The sequence below is a fragment of the Orbicella faveolata genome, unplaced genomic scaffold (assembly GCF_042242905.1).
Source record: "Orbicella faveolata isolate gen_17 unplaced genomic scaffold, um_ofav_v1 contig_14, whole genome shotgun sequence".
Lineage (NCBI taxonomy): Eukaryota > Metazoa > Cnidaria > Anthozoa > Scleractinia > Merulinidae > Orbicella > Orbicella faveolata.
This window is the reverse complement of record NW_028301541.1, coordinates 18,702,465-18,722,500: the sequence shown is the minus strand read 5'-3', so window position 1 is coordinate 18,722,500 and position 20,036 is coordinate 18,702,465. Positions and strand designations below refer to the sequence as shown.

General features: G+C 38.0%; 1 protein-coding gene and 1 non-coding gene across 6 annotated transcripts in view; one reads left to right on the top strand and one right to left on the bottom strand.

The window, feature by feature from the left end:
• Window positions 1-1,006: 1,006 nt before the first annotated feature.
• The window catches only part of LOC110064523 (transient receptor potential cation channel subfamily A member 1-like), a 45,803-nt gene continuing 26,773 nt past the window's right edge, over window positions 1,007-20,036 (top strand). The window contains exons 1-2 of one of the 5 annotated variants that reach the window (XM_020771584.2): window positions 1,007-1,146; window positions 19,436-19,529. In XM_020771584.2, coding sequence (XP_020627243.1) covers window positions 1,048-1,146; window positions 19,436-19,529 — 193 coding nt within the window. In that variant the 5' untranslated portion in view covers window positions 1,007-1,047. Of the gene's footprint in view, window positions 1,147-8,496; window positions 8,614-12,748; window positions 13,321-13,798; window positions 13,941-14,981; window positions 15,131-19,435; window positions 19,530-20,036 lie in introns of those variants that run through there. The other 4 variants (XM_089286883.1, XM_020771583.2, XM_020771586.2 and 1 more) reach the window with 4 other exon arrangements.
• On the bottom strand, window positions 11,458-11,530 carry Trnaa-agc (transfer RNA alanine (anticodon AGC)). The gene has a single exon. It is a non-coding gene; the product is annotated as a tRNA-Ala (tRNA).

Sequence of the window (20,036 nt, the reverse complement as noted above, 5' to 3'; positions counted from 1 at the left end):
TCGCCTGGGGGTTAATGAGCTTTTAGTGTGCAACGCGGAAATTCTATTCAGAACGACTTTCACATGATCTTTGGTCGCGTCTATTATTAGTAGTTTTTACCTCGGAACAGGTATAATACTTCTGAAAAGTCTGAGAGGTGTTATACCTTAACCTTAATCAGTGCTACTTCAACTGATAAATAGGACTTATTAAAAGTTAAAAGAAGAACTTCACAATAACGCGCAACTGAAAATGCTTCTGAAAGAGTCATAAGCCAGCTCTATATATTATCCTCTAAACACTAGTTTTTTCGGCTTTAAAAAAGAAACAGCTATTTACTTATTTTTATTGGAAAAGTAATATTTCTCTGCAAAATTATTCCAATGAGCTGTCAACAATTTGAAAAGTCTTAAAGGGTCCTTGCAAAATTTTGAGACATGGTAAAAAAGAGTAAGATGGCTATTGGCCATATTTATAAAGTGAAAGACAAATGCTAAGTGTAACTTTACCAGACGCATGCAATCTTTAAACATCACGGAAGGCTTCTTTTCTTGAACAAAAATAAAACAGTTGAAATCGGTAATAATTTGTTCTATTTTGTACTAACGTTTATTTTTTAACGCGTTATCTGCCTTAAAATACTGCTAATGCGCAACAGTTCCTACAATGCCCCATTCTAACAAAATTCAAACAGCGTCATAAAACACGCTTACATTTGTAAGTTAAAGCTTCCTTTTCGTTTCATTTCACTCAAGGAAACGTCACAAACCGACATATTTACATTAACACGCTATTCGCCTTAAAGAATGGTAACGGTTCTTATAATACTAGTCTAACGAAATGCAAACAGGTGTTCATAAAATACGCCTACATTTACAAGTTAAAACTTCCCTTTCTTGTCATTTCGCTCCTAGGAAACGTCACATGTACATGCACGTAAATTAAAATTAATGACGGAAAACGCCAAAAGATTATTACAACTAAAATTCATAAATATGTTAATAGTGTTTGCACATTAGCTCCATACTGGTTTGTCAGTTTCAGTCGGACTCAGACTTTGGGACAACATGGAAGAACTTCTTGACTTTTCAGACCTGAAACCTGAAGGGGAGGAAGATGACGCCGAAACACTCAAGTTTACAGGAAGATTATCTACTTTGGAAGAGGTTAGATTTTTGACAGTATATTTCAAGCTTTTTGTGCCATCAGTTGTCACAATGATATAGATACACTAAAACATTGGGCGAATATTCACCAGACGAGAAGTGCAGTAATGAGCCGTAGCCTGAGAACAGGCTAAGTTTAGCGCTCGTCCGCTTCGGTTTTGCTCGCCCGCGATTTTTTTTTTCCATCCTCGTCGGGAGCCTGTTCGCAGGCTATAAAAACCGGCGGCGAAAAAAGGTCTTTAAAGTTCTCGGAAAAATATAAACTTTCCTGAGTAACGCACACATGGTCGTGGACACAATTGTTCAAGAAACTGGTTTATTTACGTATGGATTGTATTTCACGAGAGACGAAACGGCCGTGTATTCATTTTGGTCAATATCACAATTATGATATTTTATTTTAAAACGGTTAACGAGCGATTAGCAGCGCAGTAATTCCAAGTTATTTTTCGTTTACATTATTATGGCTTGCATTGCATCCTATATCAGGGTTTTAAACCGAGATATCTCTCTTTTGCACCATGAAATACCATTTCTTGTGTTATCCTGAGAATCATGAGGTTTTAGTAAAATATTTTGGACCGACCCACTGTTATTGAATTCGAAAAAGCTGAGATCGAACGTAACAACAACTGTCTTTCGTAGCTAATTTGAAAATTTTGCGTTAAAACTAGTGTTTGTAAGCTGCAAGGCAGCTTGCGGTGCTATAAACTTGTGTTAACTTACTAGATTCAAGTAGCTACGCGAAGGACACTGTTATTACCGAAGTACAGCCTGTAGCAGCTGAAGTCCGGCGGCCGCTACACTTTACAGACAATTTGGGAAACATTTTCAGCCTCTGTCACTGCTACTGAATTGAATAAAATCGCCTGAGGCTTAGGCGTCCTTCGTAAGATCTAGAAAAGGATCAAACTTCAGGTCGACTAATTTGCCGCTAACTTTTGGAGCTCGCTGATGAAATGTTGCGATATGATAAAAAGAACTTTCACGAGACACTATTTTTATTCCTCTTATTTCATGCATTTTAATTTGGCGCTCTTAGGGTCCAAACGGGACAAATGAAATCGCAGAAAGCGGTTAATTTAAGGATTGGTGTGACTCTTTGCGAAAAGGCGAGACTAGCGTTTTCCTTTAAGAGACCGAGATATTGTGACTTTTAAATTGCGAGACCGATACTTCGAAGTAAAATGTGTGGAAGAGACGTTCAGATGACATTTACAAAAACACACAAACAAATCGGGACTTCGATCGAGACTTTCTTAGCCTCTCAATAATAGAGACTCTGAGACTTTGTAAAAAAATCGAGACTGCGAGACTCGTGAAATTCTGTGAATTTTGCGAGCGCATGGTTTTTGAAGGACAATTTGCCACCCCTCATTTTGAATTCGCCAACAAACGGGGTACATGCACTTTCGAAATAACACGTCTTAAATGTAGAAGTGGGGTAAGGTTTAGACTTGAGATTCAAACCCGCGCTACACAAAAGAAGAGATCAAAAACGGCACAGGGGGGTTCAAAAGTCTTTTTCTCTAACAACTAACATGTCCAGCGTTAGCGCTTTTACAGTTAGGCATTAAATACTTGAGAGTTTCAGAAATAAAAGGAATTTTAGAATTACAAGGGTTGCTTGCAGCTGGTAATTATGCCAACGATAATCTAGACCTTAATAATTAAAGAATTCTCAAGAATTCTCAAAATTACGAACAATAGTTAATATAGGTATTCGGCAAATTGTTATTATTTTCTTCAAGCACAGCTTGAAGTTTTCTTTTTTTAACTTATTATGCATCGAGGGTCCGGTGTAAAACTTTGTTATTTGATTACGGATAAAAAGATGCCGCAAAAATTAGTATGCACTGAATAAAAACGAAATGTCCGTTTTGTCAAGAAGAAAACAAACTTCATACTCTATGGAAGCATCATAAATGAAAGTTTGTTGCTTCGTAATTTTTCTAGAGAAAAAAGGGTTACTTTGCATTGCAATAACGACGCAATAATGACAACAGTTAAACATAAGTATGGCTCGATCGATAGGAACAAAACAAACATCGAGCGGTATGATAATTCGTCAAAATTAATGCAGAACTAACGACAGGCGTATCAGTGGTCTAAACATAAATTCGACAACTCTTTTCTCTGTTATTATTATTGTCTTTACTACTTTCTTTTATTCAATGGGGAAATTTTGATCCAGGATTTGATTTCAACACAGTATATAAAATCGTGAAATTTCGATTAGTTTGAGAACAGCAGGGATGTCACTTGATGTATTTTTTTTAAAGTGCCACTGAAACGAAATTTTCGTACTCTCTTTTATTAGCCCAATTTGTAGTTTCAAACGTGCTTAAAATAATGGTGAACTTTATTTCTGTCAAATCCTAACGGAAAGTGCTTTTTTTAGCTGCTGAAATCGACTTTTTGGAGCAAAACTGTGTCCGGGCTCTGGAACCGAATTTAAGGACCTTGTGACGTCACTGGTTGTATTCACGCAAGAAGCGCAAAAGATTCTCTCTTGTTTTCACTTGATTTATTCAAGTCTATTTTTCATATTGTCGATACCTGCTAGTTTTCTACCTTGTAATTTCTGTCCAGTCTTGACATGAAATACATATCATGAACGTTGGAGGGCGCCAAAGAGTGTAGATTCACCAAAATAAATGCTACAGATTAGAACAGCTCAGTTACTTTTCGAACATCTTGAGTGCTCGATTGGAGATTTCGAAGACGAGTGTGGCAACTTTATATCACGTCCTAAAGCCTAAACACGATATTTAGTCGTCTGTTTTCAGCCTGGTTCTGAAATTTGGATTCTCACGTTTATCTAAGGTCTATTACACAAGGTTCGAATATATCCTCGGCAACTTTACTGCAGTAAAAGCCGTAAGCGCATCAGCCATCCGCACAATCACGAAGTTATTAACGGTCCACAAGCTTTGAGTCGAGTACTTCTTTGTACACAGAGGGCATCTTTTTATGATACTAATAAGTGAGAGTTCTTGTGGTAGACAAAATGTGTCTTTGAAAATTGTGATCCGCAGCAGGGTTTGCTTTATCGTCGCATACGTATCAGTGTAAACAAAGCGCGAATTTCGCTTCTCTTTTACACGTATCTCCCAATTGCAATATTTCACGGTCGATGGATTACTTTGAGTTCTTTAGCACATACTTATGTCTATGATCTTCATTTAATGGTATCCAAATTCAAAGCAATTCGTTAAAACGTCACTAGTTTACACTCCTTTCGAAGGTTTATTAAACAGAATTTGAACTAATTTGCATATATCACCTTTCGCCGTCGACATTGTCACGCTTTCTCTCGTTTCCTGAAAACATACCTGTAGGGTCATGGCAGCTTAGTTTACCTTTATAGTTTAAATTCGCTCCCTCACATAAGAGAAGAGGGTTTCTTAAATTGTTGCTGATTTGATAACTTGTAGGATGTAACAGATGCAACTGGACTAAAGGTCACTGTAGCACAATCTCGTCCGCGGTGAAACTCACAAAGCGTCCGGTTTCCTCGAAGCGAAGCGACTCGAAACTCGAAGCGTTGTTGCTGCGATTCGTGCAGCAGCAGTCCGGATAATAATTTCAAAAGCCGCTTTCTCTTATTTTCATGTCATTTTTATTTTATGATTGTAGGTATTGTTTAATTGAGTGGTGGCCATTTCACCAAGAGTCCCGATCATTTTGCGATCTAAGAACTCCCACTCGTTTGCTTGCTTACATAAAATATCCTGCAAATATCCAATTAAATAGACTGAAAAGCCCCAGGATCGACTCTCCACCTCGTCTTGTCTAAGGCTACTGTGATTATCTGCTTTACAGCTCTGAGATGTCCTTAAGATGTTTTTTGGGGGGCTTCGAACAGTATTCTCTTCTCCCATAATCACTCTAAATTTTCAGCGCGGCATGAGAGTAATACAACCAGTGACGTCACTAGGCTGTTTTGGCCGCGCCAAGATGGCCGCCAATTTTGGGCTTAACCAGCCAACTTCGAACGGCTGAAAAAGCAGTTTTCGCTTACCGTATGCGAAAAAAAAGTCCGCAGTGTTTCCAAGTGAGGTTGAAACTTTATTACTAAGCAAAAATCTCACATACGAAAATTTCGTTTCAGTGGCACTTTAAATGGTTGCAGAGGTCAGTAACGACAACCAACATAGTTCCTCTGAAACTATAGCTAAGTAATAACATTAGCTAAGGGTAAAACGTTTTTGAAACAAAATTTGACAGAATTTTCCAAAGTATCACTATGTTTGCCCATATTGACACATTTAAAATGTGTTCTTGTTTTCGGTTTTAACCCTTCCCGTGTAGTTATTTAAAAATAAACTCATTATTGGCAGGTGCTTGTTAGACTACGAATAGCCCCTCTTTCGCTTAGTCGGTCGAGCTTGACGCAAATAAGAGGGCGAGAGAAAAATGGCCGCGCGAAATCTGGGGCTTAATTGCTTAATGACCGAGTGGGAGAGAGCCTGGGCAGGAAGGTGGAATTGATGACGTAAAGACCAGTTCACCTGTCAATATGATAGCCCTATCCTAATCTTGACTTTATTGAAATTTGTCGACATGTAAGACGTCCGACAAACAAACAGTGGGGTTTTGCACAGACTAATTTTTTTTGCTGAAAACAGAATGCAGACGTTAACAAAACGCCCCATCGGGAAGTAAATTAACCTTTTCTTTCATGTCGCGTCTTGCACGAAAGCCAATACCAGCTGATAGTTTCTGCGATTTAATTATACCTCTAATGAATGAAAATGGAAACTTTGGGATATGTTAATCATTAAAAAAACCTATAGTTCCTTTGCGTTTTTGGTGGTATTTTGGGATTTCCTTGGGTCTTCCTGTAAAGACATGGATGAGAGACTCGAATTATCCGAGATGGAAAACGAAGATGAGGACAATAATCTCGTAGAAGACCTCTCCTTCGCTGACTTACTACGAAAGTTGTTGAGTATTCCAGAGGTAGGTTCTCTAGATATCAGAAGTTATTCACCGTGACTCAAAAGGCACACGACATCTAACTATAATATATAATAATAATCATACCACTAGAATGCATGGTATAAATAGACTCCGAAGGTCATTTGTCGCATTAAAACCTCACAAATCTATCATTTCCTGTTGCTCGCATTTCCAAAATCCGTTATGTTTTTAAAACGATCTTTAACTGGCATGCATTAATTTTGAATTCATTGTGTTGCTCCTGTACGAGTAGGGTCTTTTTGCAAAACCAAAGGTCGTTAAAATTGCCTCATGAGTGTGGTCCTTGTACCATACGAAACAGTTCTGTGGCAATAAAACGATGATTACTCGTGAGACCTGAACTTTTGTGAAGTTATATTTTAATCTCGATATTCAACGGTTCTTTTTTAAAAATCTCGTTTCTGTTGTTCGTTTATCTCCTCGCCGACAAGTTCAGCACGCAAAATAGTTAATTATAACAGGAAGTATTAATTAGTTAAAGACTATGTTATCCCCCACGCTTTCCCATGTCCTGGAGGTACTCCTTATATTTAAGCTACACACGTATTTGCGGTTTTAAATCGAATGCATGATGTTCGAGCCTTTTTGCCCTGCAATAGCATAGTCTAAATCAAGCCATATTTTGTACCCTGGTCTGGAATTGCTTTTTTATTGGTGGGTGAAGCTTTCTTGCCATTCAGAAATCAGAAAATTTGATAGGTTTCCTCAAACGTTTACGTAATGGCAGCTATTTTATGTTAGCTTTGGTTACGTATTCAGAGCGTGTTCTAATTTTAGAAGTTTACAATAGCGTGTCGATTTACGGCTTGTGTTTTACAAGCGTTTTGAGTGTTCTCCCAACATCCGAAGTGGGTTATTACTCCTATAAACGCATAGAAAGTGTGGTCTGTTGCTTAATTATCTACATTGACACAGTGTTTGAAATTATTGTAATGTTTTGCTGCTTCTGGATTCCATACAAGCAATCATTATTAGTAGGTGCTTATATATTGGGTGAGAGGTCGACGACAGAAGCAAGAGTTTCAGAAATAAACATCAAGCACCGAAACTTCCGTGTTGATCAAACGGACGGCCTGGGGACTTCCCATCCCTCTAAGCAAAAGAATATTTTTCACTGATACGTTCAAAATCATTTTAAAAAGAACGAGATGTTCTAAAGGTCATTCAACATTTTTTTTTTCCGGAAAAACAATTAGATTATGAGCTTGAGATTTTTTATCGTGTAATAGTTCTGTCGTGTGATCTACTAGTCATTCAAAATTTTTTCAGAATCCTCTTCACAGACACTTCGGAAACGCAAAGAAACGGCCGCCATTTTGTGAACAACCGCACACTGCCAAGCTATTCGCTATATACAACAGAATAGCTGGTTTTCACATGACATCACTAAAATTCGAACTACAAAACTATTAGTCTTCCTGAGATTTTACTGAAATGATGTATAAGAGCACCTGAAAACTACTATTCATACAAATTTTCGCTCCGAATGGTTTCTTGGTTTTGTGATGAACTACGCTTGAATTTCTACGTTTGAATTATGTTTGTTATCAGCACTAGGCAAACACCTTTAATTTTCAAGGTGGCACATAACACGTGCACTTGTCAGTGCAGACGTATGTTTGGTCTGTACCGTTTACTATGGCTGTTGTGCAAGAAGGCCTAACAGGTCTGTTGTAAATAAATCGATCCTTAAATTTAATCTATATATAGCAAATCAAATGAGGAAATGAAACCAGTAAGCCCATAAAGAGGCGGGCTTCGAAATTCACTCTTTCCCCCACTCCGCCCTCAAGAACTCTCTAACTAAAGGCCATGACGTTAAGACCAGATGCGAAAATTCCGCGTAGCTCAAACTCACTGCCTGTGCGCACCCCTGTCGCAAAGAAGCACTAATTTAGGTCCTAGTTGTGCCCACAAATCAACAAAAGTGATATTTGTAGCAAACATAAGACTGGACTATTCTCGCATTGTCGCAAAACTGATTTCCCCAACCATACACCACAGGAAGTTAAAGTCCAGCATTAATTTAAATAATGCATGGCAATACAATACAATACTGGTTTATTAAACCTCACAGCTCTCGTCATAAACTGAGTTAAAATTTTTCCTTTTCGCTCCGGCAGCTTCGTATAAGATCTCACTACAAATCTTCGATACGATTCCGCTATAGATCTCTATAGGTTTTTAATACTAATGATAAAAAAAAAATCCCTTCTACTTCTGCTTATGAAAACAAATCCGCTTTGCGCGATTTTCTTAACAGGAAAATTTGAAAATTATGTTAATATACGGATATTGCGACCTGTAAACAAACATCTCCAGTGTGTTGAATTAACACCCTTCAAACAATCAGCAAAGCTAAGTAAGAACTTGATCGTCATGGACAGAGAGCTGGGAAAGTTTGATACAATTCCTTCAAGTTCTTTGGAACTTTCTGCTTCTATGGATGACGTTACCAGAAAGTCCCCAAGGAGGTTTTTAGTGAGTGAATGTTAAATGATACATTGTTGTATTTAGCTAATTGTTATAGATCATATCAGCCCATAGCAAATAGAAACCTCTCTTTATTGCATATGCTAGACTCCTCATTTAATCTAAGTGGAAGAGCATTTTCGAAAAAAAGAATGTTGGAACCGTAAAGAAACGATTATTTGCGGAAGGAAGGCACATGAAAAGGAAACATGGATTTTTGTCACAATTTTTTTTAAAAAGCCATGTTATCACCAATATAAACAATTCTACCCAAAGTGCAATAATTAAACGAAATTTGGCGCTCGTCCTGTGTGGCTTTCTAGAGTCGATGGATTATTTTCAATTTGTTTTAAATGTCATTAATCACTTAGATTACAACGAGAAGGCTTCTTAAAAAGGTATGGTTACAAACCACGTTCAAACATGATCAGCGAACCATGATGAATGCGAGTTTTATTCAATCATCGCACGATTATTAGAGCTACTAAGTTTATCCGTTGGTGTCAGCCGCTAACCTATCAAAATTTATGAAGACAGCGCTCAAATATAATCACCATCAAAAAACGACAAAACAAAATTAAAAAAGTTCACTTAACAATACGTCCACGGTCTACTTCACCCAGAATTTGTTATTCCATGCAATCACAGTTGTTTTGAGAAGGACAACTACATGTGATTAGTGGAAGCCTGAGAATGGCGTTACATCGGTCATAAACCTTCTATAATTTTTTAGCTTTATTTTAACGTCAAGTTTAGTTTACATTCCTGACTGTCCATAAACAGTATCTATGCCACTAGACAGTAACCAAGCCTACATGATACACCAGTTCGCTGAAAATTTCTTTCCCGCCCGGGTTTATTTATATTTTTTTTAGCCCGTAAGGGCGGTCCAAGACATTCTGTTTTTTTTTTTTTTTTTTTTTTTTTTAGCGAGTTATTGCTTTCTATTTTGCTTAAACTCGCTTCCAATTAGCAGAAGAAGCGAACAGGCATCAAGCAATACACTGTGAAAGTGAAATAAGGCCTTTTTATGAATAGGTTTCTGGCATCTCTACCTCCTGAAATTGATCGTAAATTTTAAAAGTATTTCTATACAAAGTCTTACTGAATTTTGCTATGACCGCCTCACTACCTTATCCCGATGATCATCTCTCACAGCTAGAGCCTGGGCTGCTTGTGGCTTGGTCGGGCTTCAAGCGCTTGCAAACTTTCAAGGTTAAAACTTGTGTTATTAGCCGACGCCGATCGCACGTCCGCTGACAAAGGATTACTGGACTATATGTATGCAATTGCTGATTGTCGCAATAGGTTAGCTTCTGCTGGAGCTAGATACAATTTCGCTGTACTAGTGCCGAGTACGCACTCGGCAATTAGCCAGGCATAGTCAATCGAACGTTCGGAAATCGAACTCAATCGAACCCAATCGAACTTAATCTGTGGATTGAGTTCGATTGAGTTCGGCAATCGAACCAAACCGAACACCGAATTTTGTCGAATACTAAACTTTGTGTGAGTTCTACTTCCGAACCAATCGAATTCAATCGAACAAATCAAACCGAACCAAACTAATTCCATTAGATTGTGTTCGATTGGGTTCGACAGCCGAACTCAATCGAACACAATTCAATGGATATGATTGCGTCCAGTTGTTCGGTGAATAAATTCGCATGAACAAAGATTATGTTGTGTGGTCTCGAAAACACGAAAAACGCTTGTTATACTGAGGTAACTCGAGCCTTGAAAACACTTGTTATTGATTTTCCACACCAGTTTTACAAAAAATCAAGAGATCAGAAATCAATAGTTCGATTTAGTTCGATTGTCCGGCTATTTCTGTGTGAGTTCGATTTGGTTCGATTGCCGAACTCAATCGAACCGTAATCCATGGGTTGAGCTCGATTTAGTTCGATTGAGTTCGATTGGGTTCGATTGACTTGGCCGGGAGTTAGACGATAAATAACTTCAGTTACACTCACTGCGATCACTGGCTGAAGATTTTACAGTTCCTATATACTCACACAATAATTTTTTTGCACTGTTGAGACAGGGCATTTTTTTTGTTAATTTTTATAGACTGGAACTACGTGAGAAGGAGTCAAAAAAAAATGCTCTGACCTGTCCCTAACCTGGACATCCTGATATGTAATCAACGCACTGTACTTTTGGGGGTCATTACTTTCCGAGAGGAAAGTCATTTGACGTTGATGCGAGTGCACTCTTTATCCGAAATAAAAGATGGAACTTCGTAACAAAACATTTGCTCAAAAACAAGATAAAATTCGTCATTTCTCTTCATGTGTAAACCGTCTTCTCAGTTGTACTATGGTTTAAATTGCTCAAGTTCCTCTCGGGGTTCTTTCTTGAGTCATCATCTATCAGGCACATGGCCCACTGTAGTTGCATCCTGTTTGCCGCCATTTATGCTTTTTATCTGCCCAGCGATTGCGTGATCTGAACAATCGGAAGGTTCGGGAGGGTTGTTACTTTCGGGCGTCGGGGGTCACTTTTTTCGGGGTGATCGTTAGTTTACGGTAAGCTCATATAACACGGAGGAAGAGTGATTTTATGACGGACTCGCCGATCAATTTGGTGGTTGGGATGTGGAAGAAGGCACGAAAACTTGACGAGTTTACTGAATTTCAGGGGGTCAAGCCGTTGAACCATGATAAAATGTACTAATATTGCTGTGACAAATTTAAATTAAATTAATAGCTGTTGATAAAAGAACTTTAGTTTTTGGAAATGCACTAAGGTGAGGAGAGGCGAAATAAAAAAGAAAAAAGAAAAGACAAGACAAGAAAAGAAAAGAAAAGAAAAGAAAAGGAAAAAAAACAAAAAACAAAAAAAGAGTTTTGGAGAATCCGGGTATCGATCCCGGTACCTCTCGCATGCTAAGCGAGCGCTCTCCCATTTGAGCTAATTCCCCACGTCTGCTGGAAAGCCAGATAAAATCAATTGTAGATTGCTATACACATAACACTTCTTGATTTTCAGTTACATGTATCACAATTGTCTGACATGATATTTCAACTCAATGTTCACAAGAGGAACAGCTATGCTAAACAAGGTTTCGTGATAAGCGATAAGACTAGTCGTGGTATAAATCCCGAGTTTTCTTTTGTCTTTGCGGACCACGTGCGAAAACAGCGTGACAGGTATTGTGTCACGCTGTGACGTGACTAAAGGAGAACCCTTTTGACGTCACTGACAGGAGCCGATTCGACTTTAATTAGTGAAATAATTTTGGCGAAGTTAACATAACTTTCTATATCGGCAGTGATCGACAAATGTCATGGGTCCTAGATGGAACCGATCGAAAGCAAATTGCAACTGCTTCTTTCTACATATTTCGGCGGTTTGTCTCAGACTTTAGTCTCTGTTTAAATAATCCTTACCTTGGTTCAAAATATTCATAAGCAACAATTAAGCAAGAGACAGAGTCTGGCTCGTTGCTGTTAGCCGGAAGAAATTTTATCTCATTAGTTATTGCTTATAGCAAACGTTGCCTCTACCTGTAACTGTACTTGTACAGCTAGTTGTGTGCTGTAACCGAGTTTATTTAAGTTTTCTGTGACTTTTGCTTTGAAGTTCGTGAAATACAAAACAGCCCACCGCTTCTGTCATGCAAATTTTCACTAATGGTACACAGCTTTTTGAGACATCAACATCCCACTAATTAACTGACCTCTATTCTGCTCCTCACAATGTCACTGCATTGTCAAGAACCTTCACCTTCACCGAAAGAAATGAGCGAGCAGTGATGAGAAACAAAACACTTAAAATATCTTGCGCTTAATTACCTGCACGCACAATTGTTTTAACTTAAGTCATTCTTTAGTCATTGAATTCCGTGAGTATCCCGTGACTGAAGCACTTCATTTGATTTTCGAATTAAGTGTAAATATGATGTCTTCTCTGTACTCCGACATCGATGTACACTCGTGATTTTATAAAGTACTGGTGGAGTGACCGACAAATGAAATCACCGAAACCGGCAAGGCGTCAACCCTTAACTGAAATTAAGAACTATAAGAAATTTCTTAACGTTCGTAAATTTCCTTCTATGCAGAACTTTTCTGAGTTACAAAGTTGTTATAATTCAAATACACATTAGAATCAGATGAAAAGAATTTATTATCAGTTACTGTAAACAGACTTACGTCACTGGGATGAAGTCTAATTAAACGAGCTTTATATTTACACGATACTGCACTGATGTCAATAAAGTGCTGTTTAAGTACTCTCGGCTATCCTAAGTTATTTACAAACTGCTTTCGCAACACCTTTTAATAAAAAGAAATAACTGGGTTCCTTAGAAACGGCTCAAGCGGCGTGACGAAAGCAGTCTTTTCTTGGTGTTCAATAGAGTTTCAGGAAAGTGTTAACAGTAAATCAACTATGGCGGCTTCTCCGGGAAATATGTACCAAAAACAGACGTTAAAAAAGCGACCCACTTCGTACTTGCAAGCGTCTACAGGGTCTTTATCAAAACTCGACAAATGCAAAGAAAAAGATATCCCCTTAAACTCGATTCAACCCCCATCAAGCCCGCAGATGGAGCGTGGATCAAACATAAGCTTAAGAAAGTTTAGTCAAATAAGTCTGCATTCCGACGCTTCGGAGGCCGTCGATAATCACACGCCGGACGCCAATAGCAACACGCACAAGAAGCATATTGGAACACCTAAAAATGCCATCCGCAAAATACACCATCAGGTATGAATTAGTTGACTGAGCATGAGCTGAAATATTACAAAGCCTTTACGTGTGAAGTTTATATAACACTGTGTTTTGATGTCTTTTGAAAGACCGAGGTGTTATTTACTTAAGTATTTGGACGAGTAAGCGGTAAGCTCTCGGTCCGATCAGATCCGAGATGTTTATGACAGCCGTTATAAGAAAGAAAGCAAATGTTAATTGTGAATTTATCAAACATGTGATCTCGCCATCATTTAACTTATATTTAAGTATAAGGTTCACTAAGTTTTGAAAACTCAAACTGGGCCTCTAGGCACAAATTAATATTAAAACACAGATCGATTTGTTTTTAGGCTTAAAATGACGAGCTTATCTAATCAAGTTTCCCTTCTAATCAAGCCGGCTTTAATTTATTACTAAATTGTTACTGACAGGCAATTTTTTGATTTCATCACTGTAAAATTCAACATAATTTACAAAGCTTCAATGAAATTAACTTGGCTCCGAGTGCAGCGTGTCTGCACGACGTTCTCCTGTTGCGGGCCTTTTGCACCGATATTGCCCTGTTACCGAGGAAGCAAGGTTTGGAATTGTGACATACAACAAGAAAGATGAATTTAGCTTCCTACACTAAGTTGGTGAGAATAGATCATGAATATGTACATTTTTAAGGGAGCTTCTTTTAGAACTCTTACTTATTTAGTGGCCAGAGAAATGGATGACCATGGTCACTTCAAATGCGTGCAACCACATCTTAATGATTTCATGGCCTTATGCACAAACGAGAATTAACCTATTTCTTTTGTTCAGTACAAACATCATTTTACTCGCATTAATTTCGTCGTCATTTGGCGATGCATCGTCAAATGACCATCAACATAATACTTAAACTTTGTTGACTTAAGAAAACCTTGGATTCCGAGGTTGGATCAGACGATTGGGGTATTTTTTGTACAAAATACTACCCTGATTTCTAGGTTAGACATTCTGCAACTAACAACTTCTCTTTCAAACGACGCAGACGGAAATCCTTGAGTAGACAATTGCTAAACCAGTTCTCAAAAGACTAACGAGTTGACGTCACAGCCCTGAAGCAACAATTTGACTCGATAGTTTTTTGCAAAAGAAATTACCGCCTTACAATAATATCCCTTTTCAGCGAGTCAGACGAAAACCCGTGAGTGCACAATTGCTAAACCAGTGCTGAAAAGGCTAACGAGTTCAGTGACGTCAGAGCCCTCAAGCAACAATTTGACTCAGAGATTACAAGTATACCCGCGGATATACGCAGTGAAGGCAGAGAAATACGCCTCGTAAAACCTCGCGATGTACATGTGAAAGGACGATTCAAATTAATTTCAAGATTCAAAGAAGTTTTAAATTGATGATGTTGCTAGCTTAAGGCTAGTGCTCGCATGGCAAAAATAACCCTTGGTATTAATAAGTCAATCCATACGATCCGATAAGTGTTGATTATAAGTCTGTCAAATGGTGCTGCGCACTATTACTAAAAATAGATTTCATCACCACAAGACGCACAGAAATATTTCGGGGGTCAAATTTTCGTGACGTCATTAGTGCCCGGTGCTATTGTTTCTGCTCATCTAAATCAAGATTCCTCTCTAATGAGTCTCTAATCAAGTCGGCTTTATAAGTTGTTATTAATATTTTATCATTCAAATAGTTCACCCTGCTATGAAAAAATTGATAACGGCTCTGCAAGATCTTGTTACTGTGCTAAGTATTCAGTGTATCGAGTGGAATGTTACAAGGCAAAGCAAACGGCATGTTTTTCAATTTGACGCAGATGAATTTCACGTCTTATTTGGTGAGATTTTCTGTTGGTCATTCATCTTTATGGTAGCTTGCTTTAGACGTTTATAACTGATTCAGAGGTGAGGGAAATGCGTGTCCATCAACAGTTTATATGCGTGTAACCACGTCTTAAGCAGACGTGATCCAATTTCATTTGCTCTAGATTACAAGTAACATTTCACTCGCATTTACTTCGTCGCAATTAAGGGTTACATCGTCAAATGACGATAAAAGAGACTTTGTTAACTTGAGAAAGATCCGAGGAAGCCAGCATTATGAGGTTGGATAGAGGGCATTTTTCTACCAAAAGTAGCACTGATTTCCGGGTCAGTCATTTCTGCACAGATAACATTCCGGGCCTTTAAACGGGTTCTGACAGAAACCGTTGAACAGACAATTGCCAAACTAGTTCTCGGCAAAAGTCTAACGAGTTGACGTCACAGCCATCACACAACAATTTGATGCAGTAGTTTAACACAAAAATAAACTACCAGTAGATCAAACGGGCCTCCTGAGTTAATGTTCAAACTCGTTTTGTAAATGCAAGAGGACTCAATTCAATAAGGCCGAGAAATACGATTCCTAAAATCTCGCGATGTAAAACGCGATTCAAATTAATTTCAGTGTTCATAGAAGGTTGAAATTAACGCTGGCGGACTGTGAAAACTTATTCGAAGTCTAGGTAAGTACTTTTTTAGCTTGTTAGTAACTCTCGTAAGGGTTAGAACGTTTCAAAAATAACATAATAAGTCTCTTCCTCAAGACAACTGTACAGCAGGTGACACGAAAATGACTCCAACACATCTACTGTCGTGGGCCGTTTATTTACTAGCGACTCGAGCTCTCTCTTATTTATGTATTCATTTTAATCCCTCTGTTTCAAAAACATCAGCAAATTGTATCAAATTACAATAGTACTAATACTAACTTAGGAAGTAACTCTCGGTATTACGTAATAACTCAATTCATACGATCTGCAAAAAGTGTTAATTATATATGCGCAAATGTAAATGTTGACAGCTGATAAATCTGTCGATTCCTGTGGCACACTACCACTTAAAATAGATTCCATCGCCATGGATACACAGAAATAGCAAATGAAATGGTTTAGTTGTCTGACATACAGCGAAGGCTACATGTTCGTGACGTCATCAATGCCCGGTGCTGCTATTGTTTGTGTTCACCCAACTCTAGATTCCAATCTAGCAGACAATTGCTAAACCAGTTCTCGAGTCTAACGTCACAGCCATCACACAACAATTTGACGCAGTAGTTTTATACAAAAAGAAACTACAGGTAGACCAAACAGATCTACACCTGTCTAGAAGTTCCTTAAGTCCAAACGGACTCAGTCAAGGCCGAGAAATACGGTTCCTAAAACCTCGCGATGTGGATTCAAATGAAGGTGGCTGAACACAGTTTTTGATACCTGTGTTCATTCACCTTTTTCTTTAAAACCATTGATCCCTCGGTCGCCAAAAATGGCAGCAAACAAGTTAACAACACAAACTTTGGTTTTTTGATGGTTAGGCTGACGTATGTGCCGTTGCCATGGCAACATGAATAAATATAAACAGGCCTTTAAAATCGGTTTTGTTTATTTATAGAAAATCTAGTCATTATATTTTCTTTATAATTTGCATGTAACAAGCTTGTAACGATTCTCACAAGTTAACACCATTTTGCTAATAATTTAACAGAGAGATCTTTAATTATCCCTTCTTGAAGGTTCACTGGAATATCTAGAATTTCCTTTGTTAAAGTTCAATTATTTTCAATACTCTAGTTACTTATTTCCTTAAGTATTTTTGTGCCAAATTTCGTGAAATTCTAATGAGTGGTTTTTGAGTAATAGGTGTATTTCCGAGAGTGCAATTTTCATTCAATCGCAATTTTTTGACTTACTACGCATGCGCTGCATTTAACTGGGTTCTTTCGGTAACAAAGAAAAAGCTGAGAATTGCTGGGTTCTTTGCATCGTTACCTTTTCTAGCATATCTTTGTAATAAAAGACTAAAGCCATCAATACACTGGGTTCAATTGTAGAGAAAAATAACTCAAATAGTGTAGGTGTTGAGTAAATAAAATGATCGCTGTATTGACGGCATGTTTGTTTCTTTGCAATCCTTGTGCGCGCGCTGAATTGCATCAGCAAAAGCGCGCGCGAAAACTGTGTTCGGCCACCTTAAGGGCACATTAACCGATTCGTGCGCGCGCTCGCGCGCGTTGCTAAGGAGGTGAAATTTCACTTCCGGTCACTTACGTCAGCCTCAGCACGGAAAATAAAAACAACTCAAAAATTTGCAAATTCGCTTACATTTTAGATGTTTTTCTTTGTGTTTCGCAAAATGCAAAGTAAAAAAAGTATAAGCAAAGACAAAATAAGAGAAAGACAGAAAAGCAAGAGCAATAGAAAGAGAAAAACTAACTCCGTGTGGCTTTGTTTGATCTTACCGAAGTGCGCTGGTAATGTAAATTGCGCACGCGCTGATAGGGTAACTTCCAATATATATCGGGCGCACTTCCGGTTTCTTTAAATGCTAAAGAAAACGCAGTTTTTCATTAAATCCAGCCTTTTTCGACGAATTTCGATTAAAGCCAACGTTGGCAACATAGCTATGCATTTCTTTTTCGAAATCATGCTTTTTTCAGAAAATTACGTATTTTTCAATATTTTGAAATGCTTTTAAAATCTGACCTTTTAGAAATGAAACAAAATCGATGCATAGCGTAATGAGGATTTAAACTAAAGTATTAAAAATCCCGAGAAAGTAATTTGTCTGGAAGCCTTTGCATTTTTTCTGTATTAGTCACATGACCATGGGCGTGACATGATGACGTCATCACTAGTGTTACTGATCATGAAAAAGTTAAAACACATGAAATAACTCTGAAGTAACTAAAAATGACGAGGTTATACGAGAATAAATCTTCCCTAGCAACGCTCGAAAAGATCGGTTAATGGGCCCTCAAATTCAGGATTCAAAGAAGATTCAATTTATAAGTAAACCTTGCGGACTGTGGAAACCAGTTCAAAGTCCAATAAGTCTACTTTATTTTTGTTAGTAACGTTTCGTAAAACTTAGAGCGTTCATTACATTTTATAGCTCTCACATTGCACCTGTTCAGCTACATCGTGACACCAAAATGACTCCAATCTTGTTCAAAACCTGCTCAAAGTCTAGTTATAAAGAACGTTTTGTTGGTAATGTTTGAAATTATATTCTAAAGCTCTTCCACAAAACAACTCTAGAGCTGCATGGTACTACGAAAACGACTTCAATCTACCTGCTGTCGTTGGATTTTCATTTACTATCGCCTCTCACTTATTTACGTATCATTATTTTAATCCCTTTGTTCTCGGGAAAATTAAGCGAGTTCCACCATTTCATCAACGTGCACAGCAATCAGCAAACCGTGTCAAATACGATAATGATAGTACTAAGGCTAGTGAAAGCATGGCAGAAATAACCCTCAATTTAAATAAGGCAGTCCACACAATCCAAAAAGTGTTAATTATGGCGAGCAAATAACAAAGTTAAGAGAGCTAACAATCTGTCAATAGGCCACGTTCGATATATCAATATTCTAACATGGCTCCGAGGCTTTCAGGACAAACTTCTATATTTGGTGTTGTTTTCTTTGTATCCAAGTCGCTTTTGGGAATTGCGAGACTAAAGAAACTTACAAAAGATTACATTTTTGTCCCGAAAGCCTCGGGGCCATGTTAGAATATTGATATATCGAACGTGGCCTATTGGCATATGAAATATTGTTTGCAGGCGTCTTATTGCCTTAGAATGCCAAATGAAACATACTGTCGATGGTCAAACACATCAGTTACCAAGAACGAATTTGTGGTTGTAGGGAAGACGATGTGAAGTGAATTATAACGATAGTTACATATTTGATTTATTTTTACTTGAAATCTCTAGCCTTGGGGAATGCGAAGAACATTAAGGTTCCTACCTCTAGTTAAAGGCTTGATGGCGAGGGTAACAACCCCAACTGTGCATGTTTGAAATGAGCCTGATGTGAAACCATTGGTACAACGCCTGTAGTAATGGCCAATTTGGTCAGCTTGAAATTTGGCCTTTTAAAACAATGTCTAGTTCAGACAGAGGCGATTTTCTTATGATCAATTAAAAGATTTTGGCATTTGTGTATCTACAGTGACCCAAAATTTGGCCACTTATCCATGGTGTTTGAATTTCACAGGTTCGCGACAACCGACAACGCCACAAAGCGTTTCTCTGAGTATCTTGCTCTGCTTGGGTTTTATTTCAAACGTTTTAATATCTATTTGTTTTTATTTCAGAAAGCAAGCAAAGGAAACAAGTTGCAAAAGTTGCACCATGCGGCTTTGTCTGGAAATGAAGACGAAGTACAAAAACTGCTCGGAAAAGGAGTAGGTAAGCGCAAACTGTGAACTTTGACCATGCCGAAACTTCTTTTAAAACCCATGAGTTTCCATTTGTAACACTGAACATGAAAAAGGGATCAATTTCCTGAACGCCTTCATATCAAAATGTTGAAAAATATTTCATTATCTTGAAGATGTTCTAAATTTGCATGTGATGGGCAAAACGCTGACGACGCGGAACAAAATGTGGTGATCTGAGTTGCAGTGAGAATGAAAATCAGATTTAAAGAGCTGTTGCTATTTCGCATTAGGAAAATACTGTCTCACTAATGACCTGTTCATAATGCACGCTAGGCTAGTCCTATACAATTTATTTTGTCTATCGACCTCCCCTGTAGTGATGTTTAAATGCCAGTAATAGTTTTTCCAAGAACTCGTGGATGTGTGAATTACTTGTGCAAATACGATCCAAGTGGGGAATGAGTTGGTTATTTCAGTACAGTGAAGATTTTTACATGTCATGCGTGGAATTTTTAACCGTAGTCTTGAACCTAAA